The sequence below is a fragment of the Sarcophilus harrisii genome, chromosome 5, assembly GCF_902635505.1.
Source record: "Sarcophilus harrisii chromosome 5, mSarHar1.11, whole genome shotgun sequence".
NCBI lineage: Eukaryota > Metazoa > Chordata > Mammalia > Dasyuromorphia > Dasyuridae > Sarcophilus > Sarcophilus harrisii.
Genome location: NC_045430.1, coordinates 284,204,001 through 284,225,600, shown reverse-complemented (window position 1 = coordinate 284,225,600; position 21,600 = coordinate 284,204,001). Strand labels below are relative to the sequence as shown.

General features: G+C 44.2%; 1 protein-coding gene across 4 annotated transcripts in view; it reads left to right on the top strand.

The window, feature by feature from the left end:
- PHF14 (PHD finger protein 14) overlaps nt 1-21,600 on the top strand; it is a 139,051-nt gene that overhangs the window by 20,060 nt on the left and 97,391 nt on the right. For all 4 annotated transcript variants that reach the window (XM_031940741.1, XM_031940738.1, XM_031940739.1 and 1 more), the window contains exons 5-7: nt 5,981-6,140; nt 10,983-11,094; nt 14,444-14,581. In XM_031940741.1, coding sequence (XP_031796601.1) covers nt 5,981-6,140; nt 10,983-11,094; nt 14,444-14,581 — 410 coding nt within the window. The remainder of the gene's footprint in view (nt 1-5,980; nt 6,141-10,982; nt 11,095-14,443; nt 14,582-21,600) is intronic.

The following is a 21,600-nucleotide window of genomic DNA, read 5'->3' as shown; positions in this document are numbered from 1 at the left end:
AGATCCATATATATATATATATATAAATTCTTATAGCAGCTCTTTTCTGAGGGCAAAGAATTGAAAATTGAGGGGGTGCCTATTACTTGGGGAATGGCTGAACAAAGTGTGGTATGTGATTGTGATGGAATACTATTATGCAGTAAGAAACAATGGGCAGCATTGTATCAGTTCCATGAATTGATGCAAAATGAAATGTACTATATGGAAAGTAATAGCAGTTTTGTAAAGTAATCAGCTGTGAATGACTTATTCTCCTAATCCAAGACAACTCTGCAGGATTATGATGAAAAATGCAGTCCATCCCCAGAGAAAGAGAATACAGATTGAAGCATATTTTAACTTTATTTTTATTGAGGTTTTTTTTTTTTTTTCTTGGTCAGTTTTCTGTCACTACATGACTATTATGGAAATATATAACTTATATTGAATTGCATATCTTCTCAATTAAGAGAGGGGTGGGGCTGGAGAGGGAGAAGTGATGGGAAAGAATCTGGAACTTAAAGTTTTAAAAACGAATATTGTTCAAATTAAAAATAAAAAAAGAAGAAGAAATACTTCATTTATTCCTATGTTTTCTAGAGAGTTTTTTTTTTTTTTTTTGAATAGGAATGGATATTGTCTTTTGTCAAAAGTTTTTTCTGCATGTGCTTTTTTGTTGTTTTTAATGATTTGGTCTGTTATGCTCATGGTTTTCCCAATGTTGAACCAGCCCTGGGTTCAGATTTCTCTTGGTCATAGTATATGATCTTCAGTGAATTTCAAGTTAGGGTTAAGAGTTGGAATCATAGGCATTTAGGATGGGGTTTTGACTCTAATCAGTCCTTGGTAGCATTTTATTTAGGATTTTTGCATCAATGTTTTTCAGGGAAATGGGTCTATAGTTTGCTTTCTCATGGTAGTAAAAAAAATCCGGGAGACAGGGAGAGAAAGAAGATAAGAAAAATAACAGTTAAATATTTATATTAAGGAGATAATTTAGTGTTACTAAATATTTCACTGTCCTTTCTCTCCTTTCTCTTCCAATATATGTAACAAGTAAAAGAAACTTACACAATGGCAGATCTGTTAGGCCATTACTTGGTCTGTCAGGAAGTGGATTCCTCCTTCATTGTCTGTCCTGAAGGTGTGATAGGGTATGGCTTTGATCAGAGTTTTTCAGACTTTCGGTGTTGTTTTTCTTTACAAAGACAGTTAAGTGATCATTGATCACCTTTGTCACATTTTTCTCCTAGTCCTTGCTTCACTTTGCAGCCGCTCATTCAGCTCTTCTGGATTTCTTTGAAATATTCCCCTTATGATTTCGTAGAGCATTTTCATGATATTCATATACTGTCTTTTGGACAGCCTCCTTCTGTGGCAAGTAGCCTCCAGTTCCTTGTATTCACAGTTCTTTGCTACTCCAAAAAGAGCTGTTACACGCCTTTTTTGTACTTACTGGTCATTTTCTTCTTTTCTCTTTGGGGGTTTAGGCCTCTTGGGGCCGAGTTCTAGATTGTTTTACAGATTGGCTGGGCCAGTTTACAGCTCTTCCAACAACACCTTCATGTCCCTGTTTCTTTTCTTTTTCTTTTCCTCTCTCTCTCTCTTTTCGTAGCTTTTTTTGTGAGGCTCTTGGGGTTAACTGACTTGCTCAGGGTCACATAGCTAGTAAGTGGTAAGCATCTAAGGCCAGATTTGAACACCGGTCCTCCTGACTCCAGAACTGGTGCTCTACCCCACTGTACTATCAAGCTGCTTCTGACCTTAGTTACTTTTTAAAGAAATTATTGTTCTCCCAAAGAAATGATAAAAGAAGGAAAAGGACCCATATGTGTAAAAATGTAGCAGCCCTTTTTCTAGTGTCAAGGAACTGGAAACTGAGTGATACCCATCAGTTAGAGAATGACTGAATAAGCTGTGGTATACAGATGTTATGGAATATTATTGTTCTATAAGAAATGGTCAGCAGGATGATTTCAGAAAAGCCTGGAGAGACTTACATGAACTGATGCTAACTGAAGTGAGTAGAACCAGAATAACATTGTACATGGCAACAGCAAGATTATGTGATGATCAACTGTGATGGCCATGGCTCTTTTCAACAATGAGGTGATTCAGGTCAATTCCAATAGACTTGTGATAGAGAGAGCCATCTACACTCAAAAAGAGGGCTGTGGATACCAAATGTGGATTACACAGTATTTTCACCTTTTTTGTTGTTTGCTTTCTCATTTTTTCCCCATTTTGATCTGATTTTTCTTGTGCAGCAAGATAAATGTGGAAATATGTTTAGGAAAAAAATTATTATTCATATGCCCAAAGGGATATAAAACTGTGCATATATACCCTTTGATCCAGGAGTATCTCTACCGGGTCTCTATTCCAAAGAGATCATAAAAAAGAGAAAAGGAATTGTTGGTAGCAGTCCTTTTGTGATGGCAAAGTCCTGGAAACTGAGTAGATACCCATCAGTTGGGGAATGGTTAATAAGTTATGGTATATGAATCTAATGGAATATTAATATTCTATTATTCTCAGAAGGAAGCTGGAATGTTCAGCAGGCAGATTACATAAAAATTTGGTAAGACTGATAAACAGATGCTAAGTGAAGTGAGTAGAATCAGGAGAACATTGTATACAATAACAACAAAATTATATGATGATCAGCTGTGATGGACTTGAGTCTTTTCAGCGATAAGATAACTTAAGGCAATTCCAATAGACTTGTGATGGAGATAACCATCTGCATCCAGAGAGAACTGTGGAGACTGAGTGTGGATCAAAGCATAGTATTTTCACCCTTTATGTTTGTTTGTTTTATTTTTCTTACCTGTGGTGTTTTTTTTTTTTTTTTCCCCTCAAGATTACTTGCTATCTTGGCAAGGTGGGATAATAAAGGAGGGAAGGAAAAAAATTTGGGACACAAAATGTTGAAAACTATCTTTACATGTATTTGGAAAAATAAAATTATTGAAAAATAAAAAAAGAAAGGAAATTATTATTCAGTAGAATGGGTGTTTATTCAATGTCCATTGTGCTAACATCCTTAAGGACAAAGCACAATTTTAGACCTTCGGTGAATAATACAGAATTTCCTAGAACCCATATCTAACCTCATGGAACTGGTATGGGATTGAATATGGAGGATGTGGGGCACTTGCTTGTGGTAGAGTGCCTGGCACAAGAACTAATACTTAATGACTGAGTTTAGTGATTATTGTCAATGAATGAAAATTCCTTCTAAGTGTCCTGCTGAAATCTCTACTAACTCAAAAGTTGCTTCATGATTCTTTATGCTATAGGGAAGTAATTTGGCTTTTTATAGGTTAAAATTCCTACCTAAAAAATAAAGCAGACAGCTCCATCTTATTAAGCTTGTTTTTTTTGTTTTTGTTTTTGTTTAGTAGACTTCAATTTAGAGTATTACAACTGTTCATAGCATTTTTGTGATTTGTTCATTGTCTAATGCTAGTATATGTATGTGTGCGTTGGTGGGGTGTGTGTCTATGACTATTTTTATATGAAGGAAGATATTCAGTTAAGCTGCTTAGATGTCATTTTAGTTTCTTCTTAAATACAATTTACCAATTTTGAATTGACAGGGAATTGTCTTATGATGGGGAATTTGTTTTCATGACTGCTTGAATGTGACTATTGTGCCAATGGGACTTAGTTGACTATGAAAATGTAGATTATTGCGAATTAGAATATAGCATCTGCAGCCTTTTGATCATTCTTTTTGAGCATTCATTTAGTTATTTAAGCATTTAGAAAGTATCCTGAATGTTGCTAAGCTAAACTTGAATAGCATTCAGTAGCACTTTTGCCCAAGAAGACTTTGGGGGTAAATTCTTCTTTGTGTTGAGAGTTCCTTCCATTCTGACAAATGTTTGTCTTAGTCAAGATTTTGTTTTAGCTTCATCTTTTCCCTCACCGTTGGCTCTTTCTAATGCAGATGCTTTTAATCTGGGATCTCTCCATCTGTTTTTAATAACTATTTGATAACTACCTTATGATATCCTTCATAATCCTTTGGATTGTATTTTGTTCATCTTGAAAAACACTATTCATTAATATTTTATTTTTCCAAATACATGTAAGGATAGTTTACAATATTTATATTTTGCAAAACCTTGTGTTCCCAATTTTTTCCCCTCTCTATCTTCCCCTTCCCCCTCCCGTAGACAGTAAGAAAAATCAAATCTAAAGGGGGAAAAAAGCAAACAGCAACAACAAAAAGGTGAAGATACCATGCTTTGATCCACACTCAATCCCCATAGTCCTCTGTCTGAACGCTGATGACTCTTTACTTCCCAAGTCGATTGGAATTGCTCTGAATCATCTCATTGTCAAAAAGAGCCACATCTGTCAGAATTGGTCATCGTATTATCTTGTTGTTGCCATGTACCATGATCTCCTGGTTCTACTGTCTTCACTCAGCATCAGTTATTGTCAGTCTCTCCAGGCCTCTCTGAAATCATCCTGCTGGTTGTTTCTTACAGAACAACAATATTCCATAACATATCCATACTGTAACTTACTCAGCCATTCTCCCACTAATGGGCATCCACTCAGTTTCCAGGTCTTTGCCACTACAAAAAGGGCTGCCACAGACAGTTTTGCACACATAGGTCCTTTTTCCTCAAAAAACACCATTCTTGAGAAGAGGTGCATAGCTTTCACAGAAAGCCAAAAGGATCCATAACACAGAAGGTTTGCCTAGGAACAGATCCTACTGTCTTCAGAGTGACCTGTGAGGTCTTCATTTCCAAGTTGAGGAGGCTTTTCCCGCTTTTTCCTTCCCAACCCCACAGGACCCTTTGCTCCTGGTTGCTCTTTTGCCTCTAGTCCTCATTCCTCTGTTCAGCCTCTCCTCAGCCTCCTTTGCTGCTCAGCCTCGGGGTACCGTGGTCCCATTCTCTTCTTCTGGCAATCTCCTCAGGGTTCAGTGATTCTTAAATCTCACTCACTCACTCACAAAGTTGCCAATTGTTTGCATCCCCCCAACGTGTAGAATAATGAGGGTAACTCTGCAGCTGATTTTTAGGGTTTTTTTGGTTGGAGATAGTGAAGCAATCCCATGTCACATTTGCACAGGGCAGGCAGTGTGTGTCAAGAAGTAGATACTTTGTATGAATTGGTGTTAGGAATAATGAGCAGCAGCCAGGACGCCTCCTCTGAGAAGAGGCGGCCCTAGTGGCTAGCATGTTAAGATTTGCAGAGGGCTTTTCTTCTTGTGAAGGAGGTGCTTATTGTCCCCATTTTTCTGATGAGGAAACTGAGCCCAGCTAGGTGGTATCTGAAGCTACCTTCCAGCCTCCAGGCCCCGCAGTCTTGTCCTGTGGCTCCCGTGGCCTTTGCTCTAAGACCGAGATGCACGGCCTATGGCCCCTATATATTGGCAGTGGGGAGTTCTCACAGGGGAAATCCAGATGTGGCTGCGCCAGCATTCACCCCATCAGGGATCCCTGGCAGGATGCTTCTCTCTAGCATACAGCCTCCCACACATGGCTGCTCTCTGCCTCCTGACATCTGTCCACCTGCCCATGGACACAGAGTCTCTTCAAGTCCTGCACTCTTGGTCCATGGGCCTTGCCAGGCTCCTTCTGCCCTAGAAGGGAATCCCAGGGGATGTATCACAGATTGAAGATGGCTGGCTTAGGTTCAATTAGTTTGTATAGCCCTCTCCCCCTTTGCAGAGTGAAGGGTCATCACCGTTTGCTCCAGTTCTTGCTTTTCTGAAAGCTGTGGTTTTGGGAAAGTGTTTCCCGCAGGTCAGGCTTGGCCAGAAGTAGGATCAGTTTAAATTGTCCCTGGGAAAGTGGAAGCACTTCCGGTGGCCCCTGACCTTCTAGACTGGAGATCCTCCTGACCTCTGGCCCCCTTTCCTTTCCCTTCCAAATCTGCGATTAGTCGTCTCTTTGGGGGGGATGGAGTGGCCAAGAGGCCCCTTGGAAATGGTTTGGGAGTTACCTTGTTTCTCACGTTCCTGTTTTAGGCTGCTACGGTGTGGATGGAGAGAGTGACTCCATCATGAGCTCCGCTTCTGAAAACTCCACAGAGCCGTGGTTCTGCGATGCCTGTAAGTGTGGGGTGTCGCCCAGCTGTGAGCTGTGTCCGAACCAGGACGGGATCTTCAAGGAGACAGACGCCGGCAGGTCAGTCTGAGGGCCCCCGCCTGCTCCTGGCTCTCAGCGTGGGCCTCGAATCCTCCTGGGAACTCCACGGGCCTCTTACCTCTGTCGATCCGATGGCGCTGATGCCATGAACTGTGGTGGTTTCCTTAATGGTTTCTGTGAGACCCCCTTTTCGAGGGTGTCAGGCGTGGTTACCAGGATTGGGGACTTTCACCAGTCACGGTTCCTGCCCTTCTGATAAGAAACGGTTTTCACTCAGCAGCCATTGTTCTCTCACCATTTCATTTCCCTTTGGGTCCCTGACACCGGATTTTAGATTGCTGTGCCTTGGGTTGCCTTTTTGGACCTTGGGCCAAGCTGTATCCATTCTCTTAGGGTACCTGCTGGGGTCCATCTGCGGCTCTGCCGATTTTGTGTCCTGGGTAAAGAAACTAATTCCGGAAAACACAGAGGGCTGGGAATGAGCTGTTTCTCTGGAAACGCTCTCATTTCTGCTCATGCTGGGAGGCTGAAGGTCAGATAGGGAAGAAGCCATGTTTGGAGCAGTTTGAAGTCTAGCCTCCAGGTTCGCTCCAGGATCATCTCTTTTTGGTGAATTGCGTTTTTTTTTTTTTTTTTTTTTTTTTTAACTGAGGGTGAGATTTAAGCCAAGATGTGAAGGAAGCCTGGAAAGCTAGAAAGCCAAGATGAGGAGGGAGCCCATTTCAGAAGAGGGACAGCCAAGCAGACGCCTGTGGTCGGGAGATGGGGGATTGGGTGTGAAGAAGAGCCAGGAGGCCAGCGGCCCCATGGGAGATATGTCAGGGAGTGATGTGAGAGAAGACTTAGAAGGGAGGAAGTGATGGCAAACAACGGGCCAGGAGACCCCCGCAGCCTTCTGTGTTTGCTCTGAAGGCGATAGGAAGCCCTGAGAGGTCATCGAGTAGGGGAGTGAAATGGTCAGATCCTCTGTTTTAGGAAAACCACATTAGTGACTGAAGGGAGGATAGACTGAAGCAGGGGGAGGCTTGAGGAAGGCAGCCCCCCCAGCAGGTGTGAGGTGATGAGGATCTGTACCATATGCCTCAGGAAGGAGGGGGGGTACATCTGAGGGCTGTGTCCAGAGATTTGGAGAAATCACTGCTTGTGATGTCTTTCACAATCTCCTGTTCTCTGCAAGCTCTGAAGCCCAAGCTTCATAGCTGGAAAGAGTGGGTTAGGGATGAGCTCAGGGGGCAGGGTCTGCCGGCCAGCCCCCTGAGCAGGCTGCTGCCCTCCTTCCTTCTGCCTCCGACTTGGTGCTGCTCTTCAGTGCTGGCCCCACTCTCCCAATGGGGCAGCCTTTATCTTCGTGGATGCCCTGCCGCCCTCAGTTTGCCCACCTCCACGGTGTACCCCTCAAGCTTAGAGTGATGTTCCTCATTTGCTCTGCCTCCCCCCCCCCCCCCAGCCCCCTAGCCTTGTCTGGGCCTATCAGAGTGTCTGTCTGTGAGGTAGGGATGACAGTGCTTTCCTCAGTTTCCTCACAGCCCTTGGCATATAAGAGCTGTCACAGCGATTTGCCCCTCCATCATTTCAGGTGAAAACCCATTTTTATTTTCTAAACCGACTTTTACATCCTTGATGGGAACATGAATAGTTCACAGAAAATTATTTTGGAGAAAATGCAGAATGCAGAAAAGTGCATTCTCTTTGCCCTCTGAACGTTGGTGCAGTGACAGCATTCGGACCTGTAGTCCTCGTTGTTCAGCCTTCTCTGTGAGCTGCTGCCTCTCACCTTCTTAGGCCTGGGTTCTTGTGTCTGAGAAAAGTAGCCGGGGTTCTGGCAGCTGATGCCCGGTGTCGCCCTCTTGCAGCTGATCTCGGTGGCCCAGCGCCTGGCAAAGAGTAGGAGTTGGCTAACAGACAAATGGGAATCGGATTGAAACCTTTCTTGTGTTTCCTAGTGGGAAAAATGCTGATTTCTTCTGTGAAACCTTGTTTGCACTTCAGTTATACTAAAATGCAGGTGAATTTTAAAATAAATCCCTTTGCTAAATGAGCCCCTTGCTAGAATGCAAATTCTAGCTCCTCTTTTTTTGTTTTGTTTCATAAGGTTTTTTTGTTCTTTTTCTTAACATCTGTCATCATAGCTCGAAGCAAAATGGATGGTAGAGTAACTAGGAGGATTATTCTTCTTTGATTGCCCAATTTGTCTTAATTACAAGGTTCTAGAGCCCGTCTGGCTTACCAGATGAGCAGGCAAACACCAAGGCCTGGAAGCACTGAGAGCCGACACCCCCTCTCCCAGGACTTTCCCTGCCTGGGCTGGGTTCTGTCATCGTGATCCTGATGCTGGGGCGCCCCTCCCTCTGCAGCAAAAGTGTCGGGCCACCCTGCTCGTGTGAAGGTTGGGAGAAGCCGGCAGCCAGTGGTTCGGTGTGTCCCAGATCAACTGGGGCAGCGCTGGTGCCGCTGTCTCCCCGCGGCCTTTCCTGCTGCAGGCCCGAGCAGTCAGGCGCAGGAGCCGCTGCGTGGCCGAGAGACATCACTCCAGATTGAAGTCCACAGGGTGCGGCCTTGGGCCCGCTCTCCAGGAATCTCAGGGAGTTGTGAAGATGGGCACCCCTTTCAAACGGTTCTTGATCTGATGCCAGACGGCCCAGGAGTCCCTGCTGAGGAATTTCTGACAGGGCCATGGGGGCTTTTTAGTAGGGCCATGGTCAGACTCCGGGCATTGGGCGTGACTCTGAAATCTGCTGGGTCAAATGTGACTGAAGGTGCAGTCATCCAACAGTTAAATTAGAAACACCTTCCGCACCCCAGTCTGTGCCAGGAATTGTGTCCAGAGCTGGGGGCTGAGCCCCTCTGCTTCCTCAGTCTCTGCCCCTAGGCTTTCCCACAAACCTTCCTCCTAGACCTTCCGGTGCCTGCTGTGAAAGAGGCCCTGCGCTCTTACCTGGCTTGGGCCAGAGTGTCTCCACATCCTGCGCTCTTGCCTCTCGGTTGCTTGCCTCTCCCTCTCATGCTTGAGCCTTTTCTTCGGGTGACTTGTGACCTCAGCACCCCACCGGGTGGGCATTCCATGCGGTGCACAAGCACTTCTCCATTGCGTTTTCTGCCTGCCTGCCCCACACCCTTTGGCTTAGGGTCACTTTGAGGGGTGGCACAGGGCAGTAACTTGATCCTCACGCCCACAGATGTGCTTTCTTGCTGCCGGGCTAGCAGGAGTCTGCCATGTTGCTCTCCCCTTGGCTGAGTGCTGTCATACCCGCTCTCTTGTAGGATGGCATCCTTCCTAGGTCTGCCGCTGTGCCTTGTTTAATCCAGGAGTGAGGGGATTGGTAGCAGTGGGAGGGCACAGACAGCCTGGCATTCCTCACAGCAGCCAAGCATGGACTCCGAAAGTCCTGGATTCCAAACCTCCTGCGGACATTTAGTCACTGACAAACTTCCAGGGTCTTGCTGATTGACTAAGCTGTGGCTGGGCTTGGATCTCTATTGGCGGGTAGTGTTACCATGGAGAAGGTCTTCCGGTCACCCGGAGCTTCCTAAAACCACGAGAAGTATCGTTGTGCAGATGGGGACACTGAGGCTGAGAGGGCCTGCTGTGCTCATGGCCCTGAGGTGCCAGAGGTAGAATTGTGGTTCCAGGTCCCTCCGCAGGCCAGAGGTTGCCCTCCTGCATCTAGACATGGCTGCTCTCATCCATCAAGTGAATAAGCACTTAGTGCATACTGGGCATTGTGCTAAGCACTGGACATATTGTGAGGAACTTTGCAAGATTGGGACAAAGCTCGACCCCATCACAGGGAAACGGATCTGATCGCTGTGGCTGCAAACGAGGCTAGCTGGAAGGTGGGCTCCTTCAGGGCGAGAGAAAACAGACCAGGGCCTTCCCCAGCTCTCATGGCTCTTAAGAAAGTCTGTTCCTGGAGTGGAAGTAGCTCTTATGATGGCCTTTTCTTGCTTGGGTTTCTTCTCTATGAGCATTGTGAGCCACAGTGACCGGATAGTCTGTGGGATTATGGTTCTGGTGGAACCCGAGAGAACAGAGCAGGTCCTTCCCTTCAGGCCTTCGATGGCTCGGGCTCATTTGTTTCTGCGGGACTTGGATACGGCTTACATGAGGTGATTGCCGATGGGTACTCTCTGTGCCTAGCTCCCCACCTCTCCTTGCTGTTCCCTGGCTTTCCTGCGAGCTGCTCTTCCCTTTGTCCTGTGGCAGCACAAGATCTGTAGTCCTAAAGGAAGTTTTGGACTACCATCACCTGGTGAAGAGCACATCGCCTTGGAAAGGAGCCGTTGCTGTCCGCCCGGCCGGTCCTCTGGGGTCTCGGAGGGTCAATGAGATCGTGGAGCCAGATGGAGGGCGTACTTGGACATTGTTTGTGGAGCAATCCATCCACCAAGTGCGTCAGTGTGTCTGTTTTCCCTCATCTCCTGATCATGGACTCCCTCCCTTCACCCCCAACCTAGCTCGTCTTTGTGCTCACGAGCTCAGTTCTTGGGCCTGGCATTTGTCTCAGGCCTCTCCTTCCAGTGCTCTCTCTTCTGGCTTTCCTGCCATTGATCTTCACCCACAGATGTTTCCTAGTTTTGGGCCAGCCTTGGTCCTGAGCTTACAGATCATAAGTGGCCCCCTGGGGGATGGAGGAGCCATCCCTTTGGTCTCCTTAGGCTTTGTCTTTAGGAGCTGTTACCACGATCCTGTTAAAGTGATTTTTTTCCTCTAGTTGTCTTAGGTACCATTAATAATGCGTGGTGAAGGGAAGCTTGGGGAGCTGACATTTTTGGTAGGGTGGAGCCCACTTGCTCCGGGAGGGAAGGGACTTTGGGTCCTTGTGGTGTCCTGGGAGACAGATGACCTCATCACTCAATGCTTTCCTCATGTCCTCCCTCCAGGTGGGTCCACATTGTCTGTGCCCTGTATGTCCCAGGAGTGGCTTTTGGTGACATTGACAAGCTGCGGCCTGTGACCCTTACAGAGATGAATTATTCCAAGTATGGGGCCAAGGTAAGCTCCGACTGGTTGTGGTCTTTGTAAGATTTTCCAGTGACCCTTGCTGGGGTGTTTGAAATTTTATAAGCTTATCGTCATTATATGATATTCTAGAGCATGTTAAAGGGTTTTAGGTACAAATAGCCGACCTTATTTGTGCAGGGGTTTTCCACCAAAGAGCTTGGGAGGTAATTTCCTTCTACAGACTTTTATTATGTCTTATGTGGAAGGTTTTCTGTTAGTTCCTGAGAATACCATGACCAATGGCATACTCTTTGCCCTCAAGAATCTTCCTGTCAAATATTATTGTTCTATAAGAAATGATCAGCAGGCTGATTTCAGAGGGGCCTGGACAAACTTACATGAATTGATGCTGAGGGAAGTGAGCAGAAGCAAGAGAACATCGTACATGGCAACAAGATTATGCAATGATCAATTCTGATGGATGTGGCTCCTTTCTTTTTAGTTTTTTTTAAAGCTTTTTATTTTCAAAACCTATGCATAGATAATTTTTCAACATTAATCCTTGCAAAACCTTGTGTTCCAATTTCCCTGTATTAAACATGATAGAAATATGTGTTAAATCCAATATATACATACACATTTATACAGTTATCTTGCTGCACAAGAAAAATCAAATCAAACCAGAAAAAAATGAGAAAGAAAATAAAATGCAAACAAACAACAAAAAATACAGAGAAAATGCTATGTTGTGAACCATACTCAGTTCCTACACTCTTCTTTCTGGGTGTAGAATGGCTCTCTTCATCATGAGATCATTGGAACTGATCTGAGTCACCTCATTGTTGAAGAGAGCCACGTCCATCAGAATTGATCATCGTATAATATTGCTGTTGGCATACACAGTGATGTCCTGGTCCTGCTCACTTTACTCAGCATCAGTTTCTACAAGTCTCCCCAGGCCTCTCTAAAATCATCCTGCTGATCATTTCTTATAAAACAATAATTTTCTATAACATTCATAAACTATAACATTCTCCAGCTGATGGGCATCTATCAGTTTCCAGTTTCTTGTCATTACAAAAAGGACTGGGACATGGCTCTTTTCAACAGCAAAGTGATTCTTGCCAGTTCCAAAATTGTCTTGTGATGGAGAAAGCCATCTGTACCCAGAGAAAGGACTGTGGGGACTGAAAGTGGATCACTCCATAATATTTTCACCTGTTTTGTTGTTTGCTTGCTTTTCTCCTTTCTCATTTTTTCTTCTTTTAGTCTGATTTTTTCTTGTGCAGCATGATTAAAATGCAAATATGTTTCGAAGAACTACACATGTTTAATCTAGTGGATTACTTGCCATCTGGGAGAGGAGAGAGCTGAGGAGGGAGGGAGAAAAATTTGGAACACAAGATTTTGCAAGGATGGATTTTTTTTTTTTTTTCAGTTTTTCTTAAGGGTGGATGCTGAAAGCTATCTTTTCATTGCATGTATTTTGAAAAGTAAAAATCTGTTATAAAAAAAGAATCTTCCTCTCAAGCAGTGATTATATGTGGGAAACATGGTCATAAGCACCAACATGGCTGGCTGAGCTTTGCCTCAGGGCTGGGTTTAGGCATATTCTGCTCCACGCTCCTGGGAGAGAAATCTCATTGGCTACACTTAAGGCAAAGGGATGGGGCTCACACTCTGTTTGCTCTTCTACATTGAACAATCTGATGGTCTCTGCTAAGAAGGAAGCCCTCCCATTGCTGGCCACTGCAGCCTTTTCTCCTTAACCAAGTTTATCTGGTTGGGGTGGAGAGAGGGAGAATAAATTAGGTTTCCCCATATGGAAGGGTAGGCAGAGTTCTTTGCTCTGAGAAAAGGGCTGCTTCAGGTGGCCTTGTACATAGAAGTCCTTAGCTTTTTGTATAGCTACAAATCTTTTGGAATACAGACCTGGTAGTGCTATGGCCAGGTCAAAGGGTATGCATGGTTTGCTTACCCTCCCACAGGGCATTTTTAAGCCTGTTGCTTAGAACCTCAGCGATCTTTCTCATAGAATTCCCTGGAAGGTGTATAAGTTGTATTTCAGGGAAAGTTCCCTCAAACTACTTAGCCCCTCATCCTATGGCCCATGTTTCTTAGAGTGCTTCACAGCTGATAAGGAACCAGTCAACGAGTGGCCATTAAGAGCCTCCTGTGTGTCAGCCCTTTCCTCAGAGGTGTCTTGATAGAAGGGAGGGAGGAGGGGAAGCATCCTTTGTACTGATGGAAGTGACTATAGGCATTGACTTATTTAGGTCTGTTTTGGGATCCCTTAAGGGGTAAGGAGCCCTCATGGGAGCAGGACTGTGGAGGAGGAGCTTGAGAGGGTGATCCTTGTCAGCAGTGATAGATGGTGAGCCCTCGATGCCTCTGCATCTGTCTGTGGCTGAGGCAGGACCCTGCTCCCTCCCTTGGATTTCTGAGGGAAGATTTGCAGCTTCCCTTTCTTGCTGTGCCAGGGGCAACTCGGTCCTGGGTCCTGAGAATCACACTTAGTTCCCACACCACCTGCTCTGGGAGGCCTTGCTGGTCTCAGGCCTCCCCTCCCACCACAGTGACCAACACTCAGGTCAAGAGCGAAGTGCTGGGCTTCTGCGGGCCTGTGCTGTGCTTGGGCATGTGCTACATTCACGGAAGCTCGGTGCTGTGGTCCCCAAGACTTTCCCTAAAGCTGCCACTCCCTCTTCAGGTAGTATGGCCCAGAAGGGAGAGAGCCCGCCATGAAGCCAGCCTGATTGGGATTCAATCTCAGTTTGTCCTTGGGGAGTGTTGGGCAGAATGGATCAGAAAGTCATGGGGGGTTCCCCAGGGGTCCATGCCAACAAGAGTTCTTCAGGGCAGTTTTCAGTCTTGGTTCTGGGGAAGGAGGGCACCCGTTTCAGGTGATTCCAGGACTGCTCACTGCAGAGACAGTGTCCATTGCCAGCTAGATAAGCCTTTTTCAGATCTTATGCATGGCTCCTTCCCCCCATGACTCATTCCAGTTTATCCCAAACAGATCTTATTTGACATACCGTCTGTTGAATACTTTGTCGGCCATCTGCTCTCCTGATTTTTCCTAGTTCCTGTCCCTCATTCATGAGTATGTCCTTCCCATCTTGGCCTCTTGGTCTATATCCCCTTCTTTAAGGACCAGGGAGCCTTCTGTAACTTTTAATTTGTGGAACGCCCTGGCCCCGGGCCTGCTCTGCCCCGTGCTGTTTGAGCACATACAGCAGACCCGCTGCCTCCTGTGCTTGTGGAGACAGAGGAGGAGGGCTTTGCAAAGGTGGGATGATGCTTATTGTTGGCGGTGGAAGCTATTTCATCCTTGCCCAAGCACACATCCCTTATTCTGGAAGGTTGTCAAGTGAGCTCTTTTCCTTTGGTTTCATGGTAGGAATGCAGCTTCTGTGAAGATCCTCGCTTTGCCAGAACTGGAGTGTGCATCAGCTGTGATGCAGGGATGTGCCGGGCCTATTTCCATGTCACCTGTGCCCAAAAGGAGGGTCTGCTTTCTGAGGCCGCAGCCGAGGAGGTAAGCCCAGCCTGGCCCAGGGGCGGCGGGAGTGATTCAAGGCAGTATCATAGTATCTGATCTGGGCTTTCATTTCATATCCCAAAAAGGAACAGGTTGGACTCGCTATAGATTGCCCCTGGCAGACTCGGGAACGGTGCTCACTGCATTTTAAAATTCCATTCATTCACTTTTTCTCTTTTTGCATTATTTTCCAAAGTATTTACATACAGTTTTCATTTAATATAAGGAGCAGTATGAAATTGTGCATAGGTGATTTAGTCCTCTGATAAAAAAGCACTTAATAAAAACCCAAAAAAAGAACAACAGAATGAACAACAAATGAAGAAAAAGGAGCTGGCAAACCCAGTGATATCACTATTGCCGGGATTAAAAATAGGACTAAACCTCAGGGAAGACTGGCATAATGAATGGAGTGTTGGATTCTCATTTAAAAAGATCTGTTTTTGAATCCTACCTCTGATAGTTAGAAAGTCCTTTAAACCTTCTGAGCAGCTGCCTTTTTCTCATTTGTGGAATGGGAATAAAAATACCTTCAGCATGTATCTCTCAGGGCTGTCATGATGCTCACATGACATAACATTTATAGCTGTCCTTTAAGTCAGTATTAAGAGACTAAAGACAAACTTAATTTGTTGCATTAATAATTGAAATAGAAATAAATAAGATTGATTTCATTCTTTCTAGGCAACATCAAAAACAATAGAGAAAATTATTAACTGAAAAGATAAATTTTAATGGTTTGAATTCTCCTGTTAAGAGGGAAACTGTTTCAGAATGGATCAAGAATATGTTGAATAAAAAAAAAAATGCAGTTAAAATTAAAGTTTGGTTTATCATGCATCATATGTCCACAGATATAAAAAGTGGCAAGTGTTATCTGATAATTCTCCCAAATTTAACCTAGGAAACATTGAAAGAGAATGACAGGGGTGCATTACTCAGTAGAGTTAAGGAAAAAATGAATAATAAATATGTGCCAAATCTCAAACTGTATGCACCAAACAGTTTAACACTTAAATTCATAAAAGAATTGTTTATAGGATTAGAGGAAGAAACAGATAAAAATGCAATAATAATACAATGGAAACTTCAGTATTGAATAATGAAAATAAAAAATAAAAATAAAATAGATGAGTAATAACTCAGACTGATTGCTTATTGTACAGTTGAAATTTACATAGAAAAATGAAATGGGAAAAATAGAATACATATTGTTTTTAAGTGCCTGCAAAATGTTCAATGTTGAACACTGCTAGATTATAGTCAATCCCTTTATAACTTTCAGAGGGCAGACAGTCTATGTGCTCTTTCCAAATCATAATATGATAACACTAGAATCAAGTTACAGTCCTTCAGCAAAACTGATAAAACTGAAAACTGGAAAATACTCATGAAAAAACATAATTAAAATGATAGCAATATTTAAGACAGAAACAAAAATACCACATGTCCAGATTTGTGTAATTAAACTATAGTAGTGCTAAGTGCTTCCATTAATGAGAGAGCAGGGAAAAAACAAATTAGTCTTTCACCAATGACACTAGAAAAGGAACAAACCAATAGTCTGAAAGATTAGGGAAAGGAGTAATTACAATGATGGTAACAAAAATAGGTAGAATATACATTGAGAGAACATTTGAGTTGTATTGATAAATTTAGAAGCTCATTTGAAAAAAATGAATCAAATATACTATATTCTACAACTGTATTCTGACAAGTTAGGTAAATTAGAACAAGTAGATGCTTATCTACAAAAGCATAATTTATCCAAACTGACAAATTGGGAAATAATAATTTCTTCTTAGAGGAAGAAAGTAGGTCATCAGAGAATTATTCCATACAAAGACACTTGCCCCAGATGGATTAACAGGTCAATGCTTTTGACCCTTCCACAAACAAGTAATCCCTGTGGTATGTCGAGCGTTCATAAATATGAAGAAAGATGCAATGCTACCCAGAATCTTATCTGAAGCAAATGCCGTATGGATTTTCAAACCTGATGCCACAAACGCCACAAAGACAATTACAAACCTTGCCCTCTAATAAGTGTAGAAAGGAAAATAAAAGAAATGGCAAAACCCACCAAAGCACTAAACACGTTATTCACCATGAACAAACAAGTCCTGGACTTCTTTGTTCAATGTAGTCTGCCGTATGAGCACAGTGCTAAGAGAAGCAGGGTGATGGAGTGGCCATTTGTCCTGGAGTCCTTCGGTGGTCACTTTGGTGTTTTCAGAGGCATAGAATAATGTACATGAGATTGCATTGTAAACCAGTTATGCTTAATTATGGTTATCAAAGCATTGAAAGTTCCGAGTTTAAGGATGCCCGGTTCAGAATCTTGGAAATCCAGGGTTTCTTCCCCATGAAAACTAGCACTGACCTGAAACCAAGGGCCAACATGCTGGCAGTGCAGAAAGCTTGGGGCCTTCTTGGTGGAGCTGAGCAGAACAAGAGTGCCCCAGTGCCTCACTTATTGCTTTTATGTAACACAAAGTTCTCACCATTGTGAAAAACAGGAACAGAGATATCCGAGGAAATTAACTTGGGAAATGTGGGTCAAAATATGCTTATTTTGAGCAAATATGCTCTGACGTGATAATAGTACATCTAGAAAAATCCATTTATCTTTACCAGAAAATCAGTTGTGGCAATAAGATCCAAGATCCAAAATATGAACTTCATCCATAGCCTTTCTGCCTAGAAACAAGCTTCAGGAAATGTCACTTTAGAAACCCTGAGAGAATGCCCCCTGGGGTGACTGTGACTTTCTCATGTCCTGTGTTCCCAGGCTCTTCCTGCTCTTTGTGCTTTCTCCCTGCCCCAGGTGTGAGCACCTGGTTTGTGTAGACACTGCTCATTCTTTGGGTGTAGGAGGAGGCAAAAACCAGTCCCTGCCCACAGGGATGTCACGGCTTGGTGGGGATTGCTTGTGATGTTCATAGATGGGGCATCCCTCCTGGGGAGGGCCTTCTCAGCCCCTGGCACAGAGCTAGACACACAGTAGGTGCTTAATGAATGCCTGTTGATTCTTTGGGATTCCCCTTGTCCCATTATTTCCTTTTTCTGTGGCAGTTGCTGTTCTTTTTCTAAGCAATAGCACATTGTAGGTGCCGGTTAGGTAAAGTTAATGCTACCTTCCACCTGCTGCTTTGTGGGGACTCAGATCATACTTGTATGAGGCAAGTTCTTGGGGAAGAAATTCTCTGTCTGTGGAGCCGGCTCCTCATCTGCAGCAGAGGCATGGGGAGTGGGGCCCACACCCTGGTCATCCAAGGTCTCCTCCCCTGTGCCAGGTGCCTCTACTTTTAGGTACTGTTCTTGTGAGTGCATGGTCCTAAAACCCACCACCAACGTCATGAGTCCTTCTCAGGCGTGTTTGACTTCATTGCCTTCCTGGGCACGAGTCACCCTAGTGACATGGATCTTGGATGGTCCTATGGTTCTCATGGAAAGGGAAATTATTCAAGAGAGTGGGGTTAAGAGCAGTCATTGGCCATTGTTGTAGCACATGGCTCTGAGTAAGTGGTTCTGGGGCCATTAATAGTTGACTGGAGTGGTGGACCTGCTTGGCTCAAGGCATTCTGGGAGCCAGTGGGGTCAGGCCCATCAGAGCAAGATCTGTGAGGGTCACTGCAGGTAAGAAGCCATGGGCTTGACGGATGGGGGACAGGTCAGTGAGCACCCCAAACTGAGGCCCAGGTCGGTAGACGGTCCGTTCCTGCAGACTTCTTGCCCAATCTAGTGCTCCCCAGATATCTGAGTTGGTGGGACCTTGTGGGCACTTAGGTGCCAGTTGGTCTCCGGTTCTCATCTCTTTGGAGACAAAGGGCCTGGCTCAAGTGACCTGTCATTGCTGCCGCTCCTTGGACACTCTTGGGGTCATGAGGACTCCCTTTTTTAGTGGCAACAGCTCGTTACAGTGTCCCTAGACTTAGGTGTACTTCTAGAGAAATGAGCCTGGACAGGGATCCTAAGGTTCCTGGTCTTCGTAGAAAGGGGTGCTTTTATTGTTGCTGGTCCATCCTTCTTGAGGGGGGCCGGGAGAGCAGGACAGGGTGTGGCGTGGCAGGGAATGGCTTAGCAGAGGCAAGAAAGGGACAAGACCATGTCCCATGGGGAGGGCTAATGGTACAAACCTCATTCTGTGCCCTTGAGAAGAAGGTCTTATCCCAGTCTGGCACAGGCTACCTGGCTGGTGCCTGGCTTGCCTTCCAAGGACACAGGGAGTCCCTCTTGGGGTGCAACAGCAAATTACGGCAACTCAGAGACAAGTTCCCCTTAACCGTAGTCATAAGTGTTAAAATCGGGGACATCTTTATTTCATCCAGTTATGTTTTCAGCTAGGAGTCATCTCACCTAATTAGCATATTTAATTAAAGCAGTTGCTTAATTAAAGCAATTACATTGTTGGTTATATCCCTATCTTTCAGTTGTGGTAATGTGTAGCACCCTGAAAAGCTATTCCTTATAGACTGATTTAATACATTGAATATCTTCAGTTTTCCTCGTTTTTCTTGCTTCCCAATTACTCCAGCACTTTGTAGCATAAATGGGTATGTGACATGGTATGCGTTGTAAACATTGTGTGGAACCTCTGAAAGGGGGTAGGCGAGGGCCTGCTTTTCAGATATGCCAAGGATGTCAGGATTGCAGATAATGGGCGGACCAAGGTAGATCTCCAGAACTCCCAGCAGGCCAGAGTAACAGCCTGCATCTAGCACAAAGAAGCAGCTGCAGAAGTGGAAAATTGTGAAGTTGGATTAAAAAAGTCAGTTTCCCCAGCTTGTGCTCCAGGGGTGCGGATGGAGCCGGGTCAGCAGTTCCAGGAAATAAGATCTTTGTGCCTTTGTGGGCTGTATGGTTAATTCTGGTTTTGTTTTTTTTAAATCAGCTTTATAATCAATAATATAATAACAACATAAAGACTTAAGACAAATTTAGCTCAATGAAAGGAGGAATTAGTTACTATAGCAGATCACTGGTGTCAGTTAATAGCATCTGGCAGCTTCCCATTTTATTTTATTTTTTTCCTTTTTTTTGGTTATTTTCTTTTACAGCATGATTGATGTGGAAATATGTTTTGTACAACCAGATATGTGTAACCTATATCAAATTACTTGTCTTCCCAATGAGAGGGGTGAGGGAGAGAAATAAAAACTCAAAAGTTAAAAAAAAAAAATGAATGTTAAAAATTTTTATATGTTATTGGATCAAACATTCTTTAAAGAATCAGTTGCTGATCTACCTTGGTAGAGGGTAGCAATCTTCTTGCCAGGAGTTCTTTATATTAGTGAAACAACACTTTGAAATGGTGTTAATTACTTACAGAAAAACAAGCTCAACATATCGGCCCTTTGGGCAGAAGGCTAATGTGCAGGGCTACAGATAGTGGGGGAAACTCTGGGTAAGGTATAAGACTCTTCAGCCCAGAGGGAACCTGCTGTCTGCGGCCCTCTACACTAATGCGTTATGGTTACACAAATCCTCAAAAGAGACAGACACCATTATAACATGTTCTTCTGGACAAATGATGTTGCCTGCTCAGGTTAAAAATCAGTCATGATTGAACTGATCAATTATATCCATCTAAAAGCAGTAGCTTTACTAGAGAATATACCAGGTACTGTCCATGTCATGTTCCAGGCCCACAGTCTTCTTTCTGTTCTTTGAAAGAAGGGAGGAAGTCATCCTCTCGGGTCTCTTTAGGGATGTGCCTGGTTACCGTAATTTTGCAGTCAATATCCCTTTTGTTTTGCTGCTCGTTGCTGCCACGTTGGTGATCGTTCTGGTCGGGCTCATTTCACTCTGCGTCAGCTCCTGTCAGTCTTTGCCCTTTTCTCTAATGTTTCCTTATGTACGAGAACGTAAGGTTCTTTGGTTACTGATGCCAATGTTAGTGGGCATCTCTCTGTTGGCAGTGGTGCTTTTTAGCTGAGAAAGGGTCAAGATAAATCATTCAAGTGAATTTGCATGGAGTAAGAAAATGCTGCCTTGGATCGATTTGCCCTCATTTATGAAACTCTTTGACAGTGTACAGGTGCCAGTTAGTAACACAGGGACTTCCTCTGTTGTCCATGCTAGTTGGTAGGTCAGTCAGGGATGGGGTATGTGAGCATACTACCAGGTGCTACAGAGGTCAGAGTTTCCAGGAACTGTTGCTAAGTCCTGGCAATGCATTTGAATCTTCAGTTTTGCTGCAGGATGCAGCCCAGAATTGTTTGGCATATAATATAGTTTTTAACTTTAAAAAGAATTTTTGTGGATGTGTTTTTTCTTACAGAGTAACATTGTTTTCCCTGGTATCTCTCCTTATTCTGCCTTCCAGAAGCCCATCCCATATATCAAATAGCAGTTTTTAAGACAAAGAAAAGAAAAAGAAAGAAATCAACAAAACTGATGAAGGCATTGAAAAAATCTGAAAATAAATGTAATGAATGAGGTTTATGGACCTCCCACTTCCGCAGAGAGCAGGGGGGCTTTTCTTCCTGGGTCTTTTTCAGGCCATATGCAGTACTTCTTAAATCCTGTGCTGGTTTTTGTTTATTTGTTCTTTTAAGCATGAAGAATCATTCACCAACAAATACTGGCTGAGAGCCTACTGGCTCAAAGCACCATGGAACATTCTGTGTTGTGCAAGAGACCAGTGTCCTGGCTTGTATGTGGAGATGAGAGAAATCAGCTCGAGGCCCCGAGGTGTCCCTGGGGGGTACTGGCCAAAGGGCCGAGTGACCAGGGCCATCGCGGTCTAGGCAAGACCCCATGTGGTTGGGCCTTCCCCTCTCACAGTCAGCTTAGGATGGGCAAACTAATTAATTTTACTTGGTGCTGGGCAAAATATAATTAGGAAAGTAAATCTGCTGCTAGAATACCTTAATGCCTCCAAAGCCATATGGAAATTAGATGTACACAAAGCCTTTGAGAAGAAAGTGTGTGTATATGTGTGTGTGTGTGTGTGTGTGTGTGTGTGTGTGTGTGTGTGTGACAGAGACAGAAAGTGAATGCATCTTTGCAGT